General features: G+C 43.5%; 1 protein-coding gene across 5 annotated transcripts; it reads right to left on the bottom strand.

Moving 5' to 3' along the window:
* TMEM150A (transmembrane protein 150A) lies at positions 1–14,380 on the bottom strand. 5 transcript variants are annotated; one of them, XM_077262848.1, is made up of 8 exons: positions 14,221–14,380; positions 11,054–11,232; positions 4,392–4,439; positions 3,894–3,980; positions 3,739–3,806; positions 3,384–3,511; positions 2,922–3,099; positions 1–1,233 (listed from the first exon to the last, which is right to left on the bottom strand). In XM_077262848.1, the coding sequence occupies exons 2-8, from the start codon at positions 11,116–11,118 to the stop codon at positions 992–994; spliced, it is 816 nt and encodes a 271-aa protein (XP_077118963.1). In that variant the 5' UTR covers positions 11,119–11,232; positions 14,221–14,380; the 3' UTR covers positions 1–991. The 5 variants fall into 5 exon arrangements, with proteins under 5 accessions (XP_077118963.1, XP_077118967.1, XP_077118962.1 ...); XM_077262852.1 differs by having other exon boundaries at positions 14,245–14,345; XM_077262847.1 differs by having other exon boundaries at positions 14,181–14,269.
* Positions 14,381–14,465: the final 85 nt, after the last annotated feature.

The following is a 14,465-nucleotide window of genomic DNA, read 5'->3' as shown; positions in this document are numbered from 1 at the left end:
ATGTGGGGACACGTCATATTGACAAGGCGACTGGTAATACCAGGTTTCCAGGATGAAAATGTATGATGAATACAAATATTCAGTAAACCAGACATGCTGGGGGAGCTGACTGGTCCCTTTATAAAGGAGGTATTCTGACCATAATCAGTAGTGACTATACACAGGATATTTGCCTGTAGTCTAAGGGAATTGTGGAAACAGACAAGCGAGCATTAGTTTCTACTGCTGTTCCTTACCACAGACACCTTTGGCTGGCCAACAGAGCAAACGGGAACAATGAACGCCCGTCATAAGGGAACCCCACCTATCAAGACAATATTGTCGCCCGAAAATCCATTTAAAGTAATACGGCACTTAAAGGGACATCTACGAAATGCCCATTAAGAGGTACTATAGTAGGCACTAAATGGGTTAACTACACCTCCTACCCCAAAACTTCAGTTCAGAGGACTGTTCCCGCTATACTGCGCATATGGCCATTTCACTGAACCCATTATGAGCACCTTGTAAGCGCCCCAGCTTTCACTGCGCTCCCGTCCTATAGGACGCACTTTTATGACTGCTACTTCCCGAACTAAGTCAATGTAAATGACAAAGTAAAGCGTATCACTAATTCCTTTTGAATCCGCATAATACTAGAGCGATATAGCTACAGGTTTTGCAGGTTCCACATGTTTTAAGCAATGGCAGTACTTTAAAATACTTTCACATGTTAAAAAAAAAAAAAAAAGTACAAGTGAATACAAAAAGAGTCCCCAAAAAATGTTAGACGTGACAATGTACATGAAAAAAGTGAGACTTTGTGAATACTTTTGTTTTACATAACCCATTCGCTGCCCAGACAAGGCGGCCGTAGGCCTATCCGGCTGTAAAGAGAGTTAAAATTGGCTTACATTTCTTTTAGATATTTGGTAAAAACAAAAATAAAAAGTCTTAAAAATAATCCTGAGTGTTGGGACTGTAAGGTCAGTGGCCCATTACCACATTGTTCTTAAATCATGGCAATCCGCTCAGGATTACAGTTGAGGTGGGTGGATGTGCTGCTGCTTCCCGGTGACTTACAACTACGCGCAGCCGCGCTCTGCAGAGCCGCCATAATTGTATCTGTGGAAACTGAACCAAACTCGTAAGCAAAGGTTCCATAAAAGACCAATATGTCCAGGACGAAGACCCACTCGCAGATTGCAGCCAGATGTTGAAGGAGGAAGCTTTCATGGATGAAAAAAACGCCACCTGGGTATAAAGTTAAGGGTAATGTACTCGGACACACAAATTGTCCTCTCTAATCCTGGCTGAGCACAGCCGAAAATTCACAATTTAAAAAAAGAGTAACTAAACTTGTTTTATATTTAATGATCTGCCTTTGAAACTATAAATCATCACCTTATTTTGCTTCCTTCCCTATCAAACACCATGATGAAAGTTCTGTTTTACCTGCTTCGTTCATGTTCTTTTACAAGCTGCTTTGATCTGCTGATCAAACACTATTTACAATCACTCCACCTTGGTGAGCTTCTCTGCTCCAATCTGTGCTCAGGCAGGAAACATGTTTGTAAATATCACGAGCACAGATTCTTTCTGGAGCAACAGTTCAAAGCAGCTTCTAAAAGATCATGAACTATGAAGTTAAAACAGCAATTCAGCATGGTGTTTGAAAGAAGGAAGCAAAATAAGGTACCGGAGTGTATTACAAAGATTCATAATTTTGCAAAGACTGATAAATAATAAAAAAAAAAAAAAAAGTTTACTTACGCTTTAACTCTATATCTAGGCAGGAAATTTGACAATGTTATATCACAAAAAGCTCTGACTGATATTTTGCATCATACAACAAGACATAACAGAGTGCATTCATGTTATTAAGTCTAGTCTTCTCAAAAGTGTGAGCCATGAGTACCTCCAAGTACTGGGAATTGGCACAAAGCAGGAACTTAAGCTGTCTGAAAATATGCCAACTCTGCATTTTCAGTGCAGCTTTTGTGGCTTGTAGCGAGTGATGGACTTGTGGGGTACCCAGGAAATAGCTCAGCGGGAATCTGGGAACTATAGATGTAAACAACAGTGGTGGAGGTCTGGAAAGGGCAAGAATGCTGCTGCCAGAAAGGAGAGGGCATGAATGCTGCTGTCTGTGATAGAGGTGTGAAAAAAAACTAGACTATGTTGCTGCCAGAGGTGAAGGGTTGGAAAGTGTAAAAACATTGCTGCCAGTGGCGGAGGGGTGGAAAGTGGAAATAATGTTGTTGCCACTGGTGGAGGGGTAGAAAGTGAAAAAAAGTTGCTGCCAGTGATGGAGGGGTAGAAAGTGGAAAAAACTTTGCTAACAGTGATGAAGGGGTAGAAAGTGGAAAAAGGTTGCTGTGAGTGGTGGAGGGGTGGAAAGTGGAAAAAGGTTGCTGTGAGTGGTGGAGGGGTGGAAAGTGGAAAAACGTTGCTGCCAGTGAAGGAGGGGTAGAAAGTGGAAAAACGTTGCTGCCAGTGGTGGACAGATGGAAAACGTTGCTGCCAGTGGTAGAGGGATGGAAAGTGGAAAAACGTTTCTGCCAGTGGTGGATGGGTGGAAAGTGGAAAAATGGTGCTGGCAGAGGTGGAGGGAAAGGGTAAAACTGCTGCTGCCAGTGGGAGCTGGGTGGAAAAAGCGAAAATGCGGATGTCAGTGGTGAAGGGTAGAAAGGAGAACAAAGGTTTTGCATTAGAAGGAAGGAGGTGGTAGAAAGCTGGTGACAAAGGTGGAAAGAGTGAGAATGGTTTAGGAGGGTGGTACTGTACAGAGGTATTTACCTGGGGCCTCACCAGTGATCAGCACAGAAAATCCAAGGATTGGATAGTTAGGCCTGCAGAGAAAACATTTGACACACAACAGTGCACCCATTACCCATATACGCATTTTGTTGATTTTTTTTTTCTCCGTATGTAAAGGATACTCAGGACAAGTGATATTAAGGCCACAGTGGTCAGGCTGACACGCAGATGTCCTACCCAGTAGTCTAGAGCACTGGCAGCCAGATGGTAAGTGAGGATGCAGTTAAGACATACAAACAACAGCCCGGCTGGGAATGCCACTCCTGCGCCAATGTAATGTAAAGACTTGGCATAATCCACCTGCCAGGAACAATGACAAACTACATTAACCAAAGTACCCACACATTAACCTCCCTGTATAAGATAAAGAATGAAGACGGTCACAAGTTATACAAGTTTTCCACCTTAATTTATATTTTTGGGTAGCGCCAAGTGTCCTTGTCATCACCATAATCCTATTTTTGAAATTTAGGTGAAGAACTTTAAAAAGTTGGCAAAGAATAGCATCAACAGAAAAGGTTACAGGAAAGTGGAACACAATACGGTATGTGATAGCACAGACATACAAACTTCTGGGAACTTACCTGGAAGTTTCCCACTACGACTAGTCCCGCCGCGTTGGTGCAGCCGGAGATCAGAGCAACCGTGTTCAGCCAGGAGTTGTGGCTGAGCTCGATGACCTGACTGTATCTCAGCAAACAGATGATCACCACTGAGAGAAAGGAGAGTCAGGGAGGAGGGAGGGACAGAGGACACGGGAGCAGGGGAGAGTGGGAAGAGACATGCTTGGGTAGAAAGATGGCAATGGGATGGGTGCGGGGATGATAAGTGTGGTGGGAGAAGGGACAGGGGAATTGATGTCAGTGTGGATAGAAGGGGAGGACACTGGTGGAAAATGTGGACAGTGAAGATACATGACGCTTCCTGGGAAGCACTCACCCATAAAAGCTCCGACATTTCCGATCAGACTGAAGAGACAGCTCTCAGGCGGGTACGTCCCACACTTACTGGTTGCACCCGAAAAAAGACAAAAACGGTCAATACAACTGAATGCAAACGAGAAAGGAAATATGCTGGCAAAGCCCATAAGTCACCTGATAAGGGGGACATCATCCAGGGTGCAGCAAGTCTTAGGTGTCCCCTGCTTAGCATTGTCATCGGAACACGTCTCGTTGTACGTCCTGCCGAGAGGGCCCATCCATGTCATTACATAAGGAAACATGGCTTTACCTAGATCATCATACTAAAACAAGCTTGGCCAGTACCTAGGCCTATATCATGGAAACTAAAAATATTCTCAATATATTTTTCAGACTTGTATGTAGTGGGAGATGGATATTTTTTCTTATGCAGAACTACCCATGCCCTCTGACTTCACCCTCCTCCCAAGACGTGGTCCCACTGATTCCAGGTCTCGTTGCACATTAGCAGGGCCACGTGTGGAGTTATGGCCTAGCGTACACTCCTCCTTATAGAGACCCGTACACCACATTACCACAGAGTACACCGATTGTATACATGTCTCTGTACCCTTGGTTATTGAGGTCAATAAGTATACAGTGGAAGAAAAGTGTTGTTAGCGTGTGTTATACCAGTTCTCCACAGGACACACGTGATGGTTCATCACAGCCATTGCGTACCTGGAAGAAAGAAGACCATAAGCCGTCATTACCAGAAGTCTACCAATATCCATGGTGACATATAAGATGCACCCTCCACTCAGCGCTTACAGGGGTAAAACATGAAAGGGCCCGTGACAACATGTCTACAAATATCTCCTGGCAAGCATTACGCACCCATCCTATTCGGTACAAGTGATGTGGATGATACCTCCTGCAGCACATGGCGGCCGGCTGATGTCTGTAGATGTGACATCACTAGGCCAATGGTCCTCCTAAAATAAGAAACACCTACTGGAGCCCAGTACTGCTGCCAACATCCCCGACTGTCTGTTGGAATCTACATCCGGCCGTGGGAGGTTTCTGGTGACCGCTGAAGCCAATCAGCCCCCAATTGATTGGCTGCAGCATTGGTCACTTAGCACTGCCCACCATAGGAGCCACCGGCAGCACTAAAGATGAATGTCGGTGGTCCGGTAAGTAAGTATATATGTTGGCCCACCATGGGTTCATTTTTCAACTATTTTAAAAAACTAGAATTTGGACAACCCAAAGTGAGGCGCTTACACAGTACCAACCAAAATATGGGGAACATCCATGCAATGCAATAACACGATAGATCCTCCAAATTCAGAGCAGCCCTCTGTTCTGGTTACAAAGTTTGATGGAGGGGTTTCCTGAGTGGGGGCCTCCTTCTAGTACATCTATGTGCCATGACAGAGAATACAAAGGCACAAGCCAGTAGTCGGTAGAGGCACTTTACAATCATAGGATGTAGGGTTGGAAGGGACCTCCAGGGTCATCATGGTGCTCTTTACGTCTGGTGCGCCCGTTTCTAGAAGAATGGTTACTAGCACTTCTGTCAGCTCTATATCAGTATAGCATTTCCTCCATTAATCTTAAGAAACCACGGTTATCTTGTCTGACCATACTGTATACCGCTCACATACTACGGGAAATAATTCCATCTTCACACCCACATCCTCTCTACTATATCTGCTTGCGCAGTCCGTCTTCTATCTCTCCAGCAGCACACTGCTCCCTATGTGTCTGCATTGACCACAGCCTCCCATTACCACCAGTAATATAGATTTCATGTTTTCAGCCATTCTGTATCAGTTTTTCCATTATAGACACTTCTTGTATATCCACGGGTGCTGCCACAAGTATGTTTGCAGAGTCCTGCACATCCGCAGCCAATTCTACAATCATATTCCACTTGAATGTGTGATGCTAGCCTCCTTGTCTTACTAAATGGGGGTCATTGTGCTGCTTGGTTGGGGTCTCCAGGGTGGTACTACTACTTATGGCACATTTATAGCATGTTCTGTGGAAATAGAAGCATTCCCATATTGGTAATTTGTTGTATCTCAGCTTCCCATCCAAGACAGACAATCCCTGTGTAAATGCCACATTACAGTATATTGACATCACAGAGGGGGCTCCTTGTTCCATGTGACAGAATAGAGAGCGGCCCCCATTCTGGCACTCTTTCTTGAGTAGTTTCATTCATTTTGGCTTCTCATGGCTTTTGTCTTTGTCCCGTAGTGAACAGCTGATCAATGCTGTGGCTACATTTTAAAGAGGTTTTATATAAGACTTTAAACATGTATATAGCCCCTTTAAACATGGATATAGTTGAGACAGTCACAAGTATGTCTGTAAAGGAGTATAACTATAAGTGATGCACAGAGTCCAGGTGCCAGTGGGCAAGAAAAAGCCCCTCTGTCACATAAGGCTGGTTTCACACTTGCGTTTTGATCTGCAGCGTTTGTACAGAAAAAAACGCATGCGTTTTTTTCCCCTATGTTTAACATTAAAAACGCATGCGGTTTTTTGTACGCGTTTGGCCGCGTTTAACGATGCATGCGTTTTTTTGCTGCATGCGTTCGGTCGCAGAAATGCAACATGTAGTAATTTCTAGAGGCCTTTTTTTGCCGCAAAAAAAGTATTGTTGTCCATGTAAACGCATGCGTTTTTAAGCACATGCGTTTGCTTGCGTTAAAAACGCATGCGTTTTTATAGAAAAAAACAAGAATACACCCTGATAAGCCACCCCCCACCATCAAGGTGATAAAGGGATCCTAACCCTACCCCTAATCCTAACCCTAACCCTAACAATATGACAGTGAATACTCTACGAGTTAATATTTTTAGTACTCTATAGCAATACCGTATATCTTGGGGTGTCCACATTGAACAAAGCTTTTTATTAGAAGAATGTCCTGGTCACCAGGTCAACATCCCTATGGATCCCTAGGGTTAGGGTTAGGGGTAGGGGTAGGGTTAGGTTTTGGATCCCTTTATCACCTTGATGGTGGGGGGTGGCTTATCAGTGACCTGGTGACCAGGACATTCTTCTAATAAAAAGCTACCCCTAACCCAAACCCTAGGGATCCAAACCCTAACCCTAGGGATCCTAACCCTACCCCTAACACTAACCCTAACACTAACCCTAACACTAACGCTAACCCTAACGCTACCCCTACCGCTACCCCTACCCTTAGGGATCCAAACCCTAACCCAAACCCTAGGGATCCAAACCCTAACCCTAACCCTAACCCTAGCTATTTCTATTTATAGTGGGTTTTCTAGTTGATTTTGATGATTGGCAGCTGTCACACACTTCTCAGCATGCGTTTCAAAAATGCAAAAGCATGAAAAAACGCATGTAAACGCGTCAAAACGCCGCGTTTTTTTTACCGCATGCAAAAACGCATGCGTCTAAAAAACGCAGCGTTTGCACGCGTTTTTTCACCACCTGCGGTTTTTTTAAAAAAACGCTGCGTTTTTAAACGCAAGTGTGAAACCAGCCTTAGACGACATCAATAAGTCAATGGTGGGGACCCGTTATATACGGGTAAACTGGATTATTTCAGTACCCGCAATTGAAATAAATAAGTAAACATTTATTTGATCACTCTAAAATTGCAAAGACAAAATAAAATAAAATAAAAAAAAGCAAACTTTTTCTCCGCATTTCACGCCCATGCAGGTCCCTTCGTTATAGCACTATCAGTGTGAATGAGTTTCATAAACAGTCAGGTCCATGATGACAGGAGCCAGCAAATCCTCCCATATCAGAAATGTAAGAAGCTTGTTCACACTGTTATAGTGCCATGACTAAGGGTTCTGCATGGGCTCGAAACGTGTAGGAAAAGGGTTTCTGTAAAAAAAAAATAAAAAAAAAATGTATCTTTTAAATTTTAGAGCAATTAAAAAAAATATATATATATAGTAATATATAAATAAATAATTATATATATATATATATATATATATATATATATATATATATATATATATATATATATATATATATATATATATATATATATACATATATACACACACACACACCGTATATACTCGAGTATAAGCCGAGATTTTTGGGCTGAAAGTGCCCCTCTCGGCTTATACTCGAGTCACGGTCGGCGGTGGGGTCGGCGGGTGAGAGCGCGTGTCGCATACTCACCTAGTCCCGGCGCTCCTGGCGCTCCCCCTGCCCATCCCACGGTCTTCGGTGCCGCAGCTCGTCCCCTGTTCAGCGGTCACATGGTACCGCTCACTAGAGAAATGAATATGGACTCCACTCCCATAGGGGTGGAGCCGCAAATTCATTCCTCTAATCAGCGGTAACGGTGACCGCTGACAGAGGAAGAGGCTGCGGCACCCGGAGACCATCTGTCCGGGAGAAGGAGCCAGGGACGCCGGGAGCAGGTAAGTATCTCATAGTTACCTGTCCGCGTTCCACACGCCGGGCGCCGCTCTGTCTTAGCATCCTCTTGTTCTGACTGTTCAGGTCAGAGGGCGCGATGACGCATATAGTGTGCGCGCCGCCCTCTGCCTGATCAGTCAGTGCGGAGAGACGCCGGGACGGGACGCTGAGGAGCTGCAAGCAAGAGAGGTGAGTATGTGTTTTTTTTTTTTTTTATTGCAGCAGCAGCAGCATTGTATATTGCACAGATTTATGTGGAGTATCTATGGGGCAACGGTGCGGAGAATTATATATATGGCACAGCTTTATGTGGAGCATCTATGGGGCCATAATCAAAGGTGCAGAGCACTATATATGGCACAGCTATCTATGGGGCCATAATCAAAGGTGCAGGGCATTATATATGGCACAGCTATCTATGGGGCCATAATCAAAGGTGCAGAGCACTATATATGGCACAGCTATCTATGGGGCCATAATCAAAGGTGCAGGGCATTATATATGGCACAGCTATCTATGGGGCCATAATCAAAGGTGCAGAGCATTGTATATGGCACAGCTATCTATGGGGCCATAATCAAAGGTGCAGGGCATTATATATGGCACAGCTATCTATGGGGCCATAATCAAAGGTGCAGAGCATTGTATATGGCACAGCTTTCTATGGAGCCATAATCAAAGGTGCAGAGCACTATATATATTTCACAGCTTTCTGTGGAGCATCTATGGGGCCATAATGAACGGTGCAGAGCATTTTATATGGCACAGCTTTCTATGGAGCATCTATGGGGCCATAATCAAAGGTGCAGAGCATTGTATATGGCACAGCTTTCTATGGGGCCATAATCATAGGTGCAGAGCACTATATATATTTCACAGCTTTCTGTGGAGCATCTATGGGGCCATAATGAACGGTGCAGAGCATTTTATATGGCACAGCTTTCTATGGAGCATCTATGGGGCCATAATCAAAGGTTCAGAGCATTGTATATGGCACAGCTTTCTATGGAGCATCTATGGGGCCATAATGAACGGTGCAGAGCATTATATGTGGCACAGCTTTATGTGGAGCGTCTATGGGGCTATACTGAACGGTGCAGAGCATTATATATGGCACAGCTTTATGTGGAGCGTCTATGGGGCCATAATGAACAGTGCAGAGCATTATATATGTGGCACAGCTTTATGTGGAGCATCTATGGGGCCATAATGAACAGTATGGAGCATCTATTTTTAATTTTGAAATTCACCGGTAGCTGCTGCATTTCCCACCCTAGGCTTATACTCGAGTCAATAAGTTTTCCCAGTTTTTTGTGGCAAAATTAGGGGGGTCAGCTTATACTCGGGTCGGGTTATACGATAGAGATATAGATATATATATATATATATATAGATATATATATATATATATATATATATATATATATATATATATATATATATATATATATATATATATATATATATATATATATATATATATATATATATATATATATATATACATATATACATATACACACACACACACACACTATATAATTGTCTACGGGTCACTTCCGTCTTTCTGTCTGTCCGTCACGGATATTCATTGGTCGCGGCCTCTGTCTGTCATGGAATCCAAGTCGCTGATTGGTCGTGGCAATGGTTGTGGACGTTTTGCCATGACCAATCAGCGACAGCCATAGCCTGGCAGCGAAATGGTCGCTGCTTTACTGCCCTGCAGTCAGCGCTGAGCGCTCACACAGGGTTAATGCCAGCGTTAACGGACCGCGGTGTAACGCACTCCGTTAACGCAGCTATTAACCCTGTGTGACCAACTTTTTACTATTGATGCGTATGCAGCATCAATAGTAAAAAGATCTAATGTTACACATTATAATAATTAAAAAAAAAGGTTATTCTCACCTTCCGACGTCGCGGCTGTCCTCGGCAGTGCAAGCGGCAGGTTCCGGTGCCAAGGATGCTATGCGAGAAAGACCTGCCATGACGTCACGGTCATGTGACCGCGACGTCATCACAGGTCCTGCGCTCAACCAACCCTGGTACCAGAAGCCGCCGCGTGCACTGCACACCGGCGCCAGGACTTCAAGGGGCCTTTGGAAGGTGAGTATATGTTTATTTTTTATTTTAAATCTTTTTTAACCACGCATATTGTGCCCACATTGCTATATACTACGTGGGCCTACGTAGCTGTGCAATACACTACGTGGCTCTGTGCAATATACTCCGTGGGCTGTGCAATATACTCCGTGGGCTGTGCAATATACTCCGTGGGCTGTGCAATATACTCCGTGGGCTGTGCTATATACTCCGTGGGCTGGGCAATATACTGCATGGGTTGTGCTATATACTACGTGGGCTGGGCAATATACTACGTGGACATGCATATTCTAGAATACCCGATGCGTTAGAATCGGGCCACCATCTAGTACAGTGTTCCCCAACTCCGGTCCTCGAGAGCACCAACAGGTCATGGTTTCTGGATCTCCTTTATATTGCACAGGTGATAATTGCATCACCTGGCCAGGCAAGCATTCAAAGGAAATCCTGAAAACATGACCTGTTGGTGGCTCTCGAGGACCGGAGTTGGGGAACACTGATCTAGTGTATATATATAAATATTATTTTTTTTTCTAGTTTTTTTAAAGGCAGACGTTTGCTGGAAGTACCAGCAAGCTGAAAACCGGCTCACACCTTTATCATTGCATCACACCCAACCATCAAGCCACTATTGTTACCTTGAAGAGGTGAGCTCATGACTTTTGTCTTTCTATATTGACCCGTGCATTGGGGCTCAGTTGCTTAAAGTTACACCTCTATCTGTACAGAAAACGAACCTCATCACAAGCTTTAAATGGAGCCTACACCTACGCTAGACACCCACCATTGAGAGCATCATACACTGGGTACTTACACAATCCATATCCCAGGAATGGAAAATGCAGTCAAGCTGATGGGCAGGACAATCCAGCCAGTCATTAGTGAGGAAGGTCCAGGGGTCAAGGGAGGGGGACGAGCTGGCGGTGCAGGAAGCTCCACCGCAAACCATCAGCAGGCACTCACCAGCAGAACAAGGGGCATTGCACTGACCACCTGTATAGGGGAAGAGAGCAGAGACCATCGTCATGTACTGTGACCCACAGAGGTGTAAGAACAAAGATATACACATCATAACACAAGGGCATTGCACATGGAACTTTATAGTTATGGACTAGTGATGAGCGAGCGTGCTGGGATAAGGTGTTATCTGAGCATGCTTGTGTCCTAATCTAATATTTTTGGCATGCTCAAAAAATATGTTCCGAGTCGCGGCGGCTGCATGTCTTGCGGCTATTCGACAGCCTTAACACATGCAGGGATTACCTAACAGTCAATCCCTGCATGTGTAGCAGCTGTCAAACAGCCGTGAGACATGCAGCCGCGGGAACTCGAGCATAGTTTTTGAGCATGCAAAAAATACTAGATTAGGACACGAGCATGCTGAGATAACACCTTATCCCAGCACGCTCGCTCATCACTATGGACCCTAACCCAGTTTCCTAGAAATGCCCCAAAAGCACATTATGCATCGTGTGGTCCATTAGTTCAAACCTGAATTCATTATCGGGATCCACAAGTTTCCAGAAAAGTAAAACAGGATGTGCCAAAAAAAGCAGCTTAGAACCTACCCACAGGATAGATAAATGTACAAATGCTGGGGGTCCGACTGCTAGAACCCCCACTAATCACAAGAGCAAAGCCCCCTTGTGTGAGTGTAGTGGTAGTGACTAGTGAGCATGTGCGACCACTGCACTAAATGTTGTCTATAGGAGTAATGGTCGCACATGCTCACTGCTGCTCCATTCAGACGAGGGAGCCATGAGCCTTGAAGCTAATTCACACTTCTAAAATAGTTGCCCATCATCAAGTTGTGGGCAAATTGCCCGTATTAAAGGGGTTTTCCATGCCTACTGTATATAATATTCACATATTAAAAGGGGTTTTCTAGGTTTATGATAATATTATAATCCTGGAAAGCCTTTTTAATTATAATTTCAGGACATTCCCAGACTCCCTACACTAATAGTGGAAACCAACTCATTCGTTATTCCAGATACTGATACCACATCCCCATGCTGGAGCCACGTCGGACCTGTCACTCACAGCACCAATATAAAACATCTCTTAGATTTGTGCCCACCGCAGGGGCCGGCGCCAGTGCTAATTTCTACACGGTTTTGTAGGCCTCATTTATCAAAACGGTCTGTTGCCGATAGCAACCAATGAGAGATCAGCTTTCATTTCTTAAACTGCTCTAGTAAAATGAAAGCTGCGCTGTGATTGGCTGATAAGGACAGCATGCTCTGCCTTATGTTTACTGCCAATTTCCGCCTCGTTTCTTCATCTTTTCATGGGCGCCATTTATAAGATACCAATTAAGACGTTCATTCTGGTTATACTTGGAACCATTTTTTTTTTTTTTATAAGCTGTATGGTTGTATTACCAATATTATCTGTACCTGATACGTCAGATTTGTGGGGGGGCAAATGTGCAGCAATACGATATATGTACCCCAAATAAGTAATCTTGCACTTTTTACACTGGCTACTGGGGTCATTTCATACTTCCTGTCCTTTCTGGAAGAGTTTCCAGCAGGTTCCTTAAAGGGTCTGGCCCCGGTTTGGCATGAAAGTCTGCAGACACTTGTAATATTTTCTGGAACAACTTCAAGGCTGAAAGCACACTAAATATGGTCTGAGATTTCATATATGTAGATTGTGAGCCTTCGCGGGCAGGGTCCTCTCTCCTACTGTACCAGTTATGACTTGTATTGTTCAAGATTATTGTACTTGTTTTTATTATGTATACCCCTCCTCACTTGTAAAGCGCCATGGAATAAATGGCGCTATAACAATAAATAATAATAATAATAATAATAAAAATAATAATATGTACACACATCTCATATACATAGGATTATTATATACATATCTAACACTTTATATTATACCTCTGCATGACGTATGTGCAGGTGTACAATACTCTCAGACATAACTATTGTATAGCTGCACACGGGAGCCTACAGTATATATCAGACCATATTTAGTGTATAAACCAACATATGCCGCAGGTGTGTTCTATATATCACACACACACACACACACATCTCATATATGTGTATCTATAAAGAAATCATATGATTATTGTACACGTTTGACATATTTACACACACAAATTTATATATATACCCACACCTCATACATACATGTGTAGCTGCACATTAATCCTATGAATATTATATAGCTACACACATGTATACAAGGTGTATTGTAATATATATCACATTTAATGTATGTATGTATATATATCACACACATCATATGTACACATGTATATGTATTAATTCTATATATGACTATTATATAGCTGCACACATCTATAAAAGGTGTAATGTCATAAATCAGGGGTGGGTGGGTGTATGTATATAGACACACACGTCATATGTATGCATTTATAATAAGGTGTGATGCAATATATCATATATATATATATATATATATATATATATATATATATATATATATATATATATACACACACACATACATACACACATCTTGTATGCATGCATCAATATCATATATAGGATAATGTGCACATGTACATGATATACACACACCTCATACATACATGTAGGTGCACGATAATTCCATATATGACCATTATATAGCTACACACGTGTATATAATGTAATATATACACACACATCTCCTATATATGCATGCAGCTATAGCTTATGTACACCTGTATACCATATACACACATAGCCTTGTATGTACAGGACAGTGTATACACTGGGCAATGTGCGCTATACAGGCATCTATTACAGCTGCACACGATGTATAGACATTACATGCGATGTGTGGACACACAGACAGCTGTATACAGACAGGCGGACAGCGGCAGCGACACTCCACACATCACGTACAATACACTCATCTGCAGCCCATCCCCCAATACGTACACAGCGTTTACACCGGCGTCCCCCGTGCATACCCACCCGCTCCCCCTGGGTCCCCCGGAGCCTTCGCTGAACAGACCTTCAACTCATTAAAGTGCCTTACATCGCGGTGGCTCACGGGAATTGTAGTACACGGATGTCCTCTCAACATAGCTTACATAGCTTCTAAAGACAAAGCGGACTACGTTATCCAGCAGCCCTTGCGGCGATGGCGTCACGTAACAGGTAATAAGATTGTCAGGAACGTCCTGACGTGCGGAGGTATGTGGAGTGCACGGCGCGGTGACGTCACAGGGTGTGCTCGGCTGCGTGTAAACATAAACA

This window comes from Ranitomeya variabilis, chromosome 5 (assembly GCF_051348905.1).
Source record: "Ranitomeya variabilis isolate aRanVar5 chromosome 5, aRanVar5.hap1, whole genome shotgun sequence".
NCBI lineage: Eukaryota > Metazoa > Chordata > Amphibia > Anura > Dendrobatidae > Ranitomeya > Ranitomeya variabilis.
The sequence above is the reverse complement of the archived record's forward strand: the minus strand, read 5'-3'. Positions and strand labels throughout refer to the sequence as shown.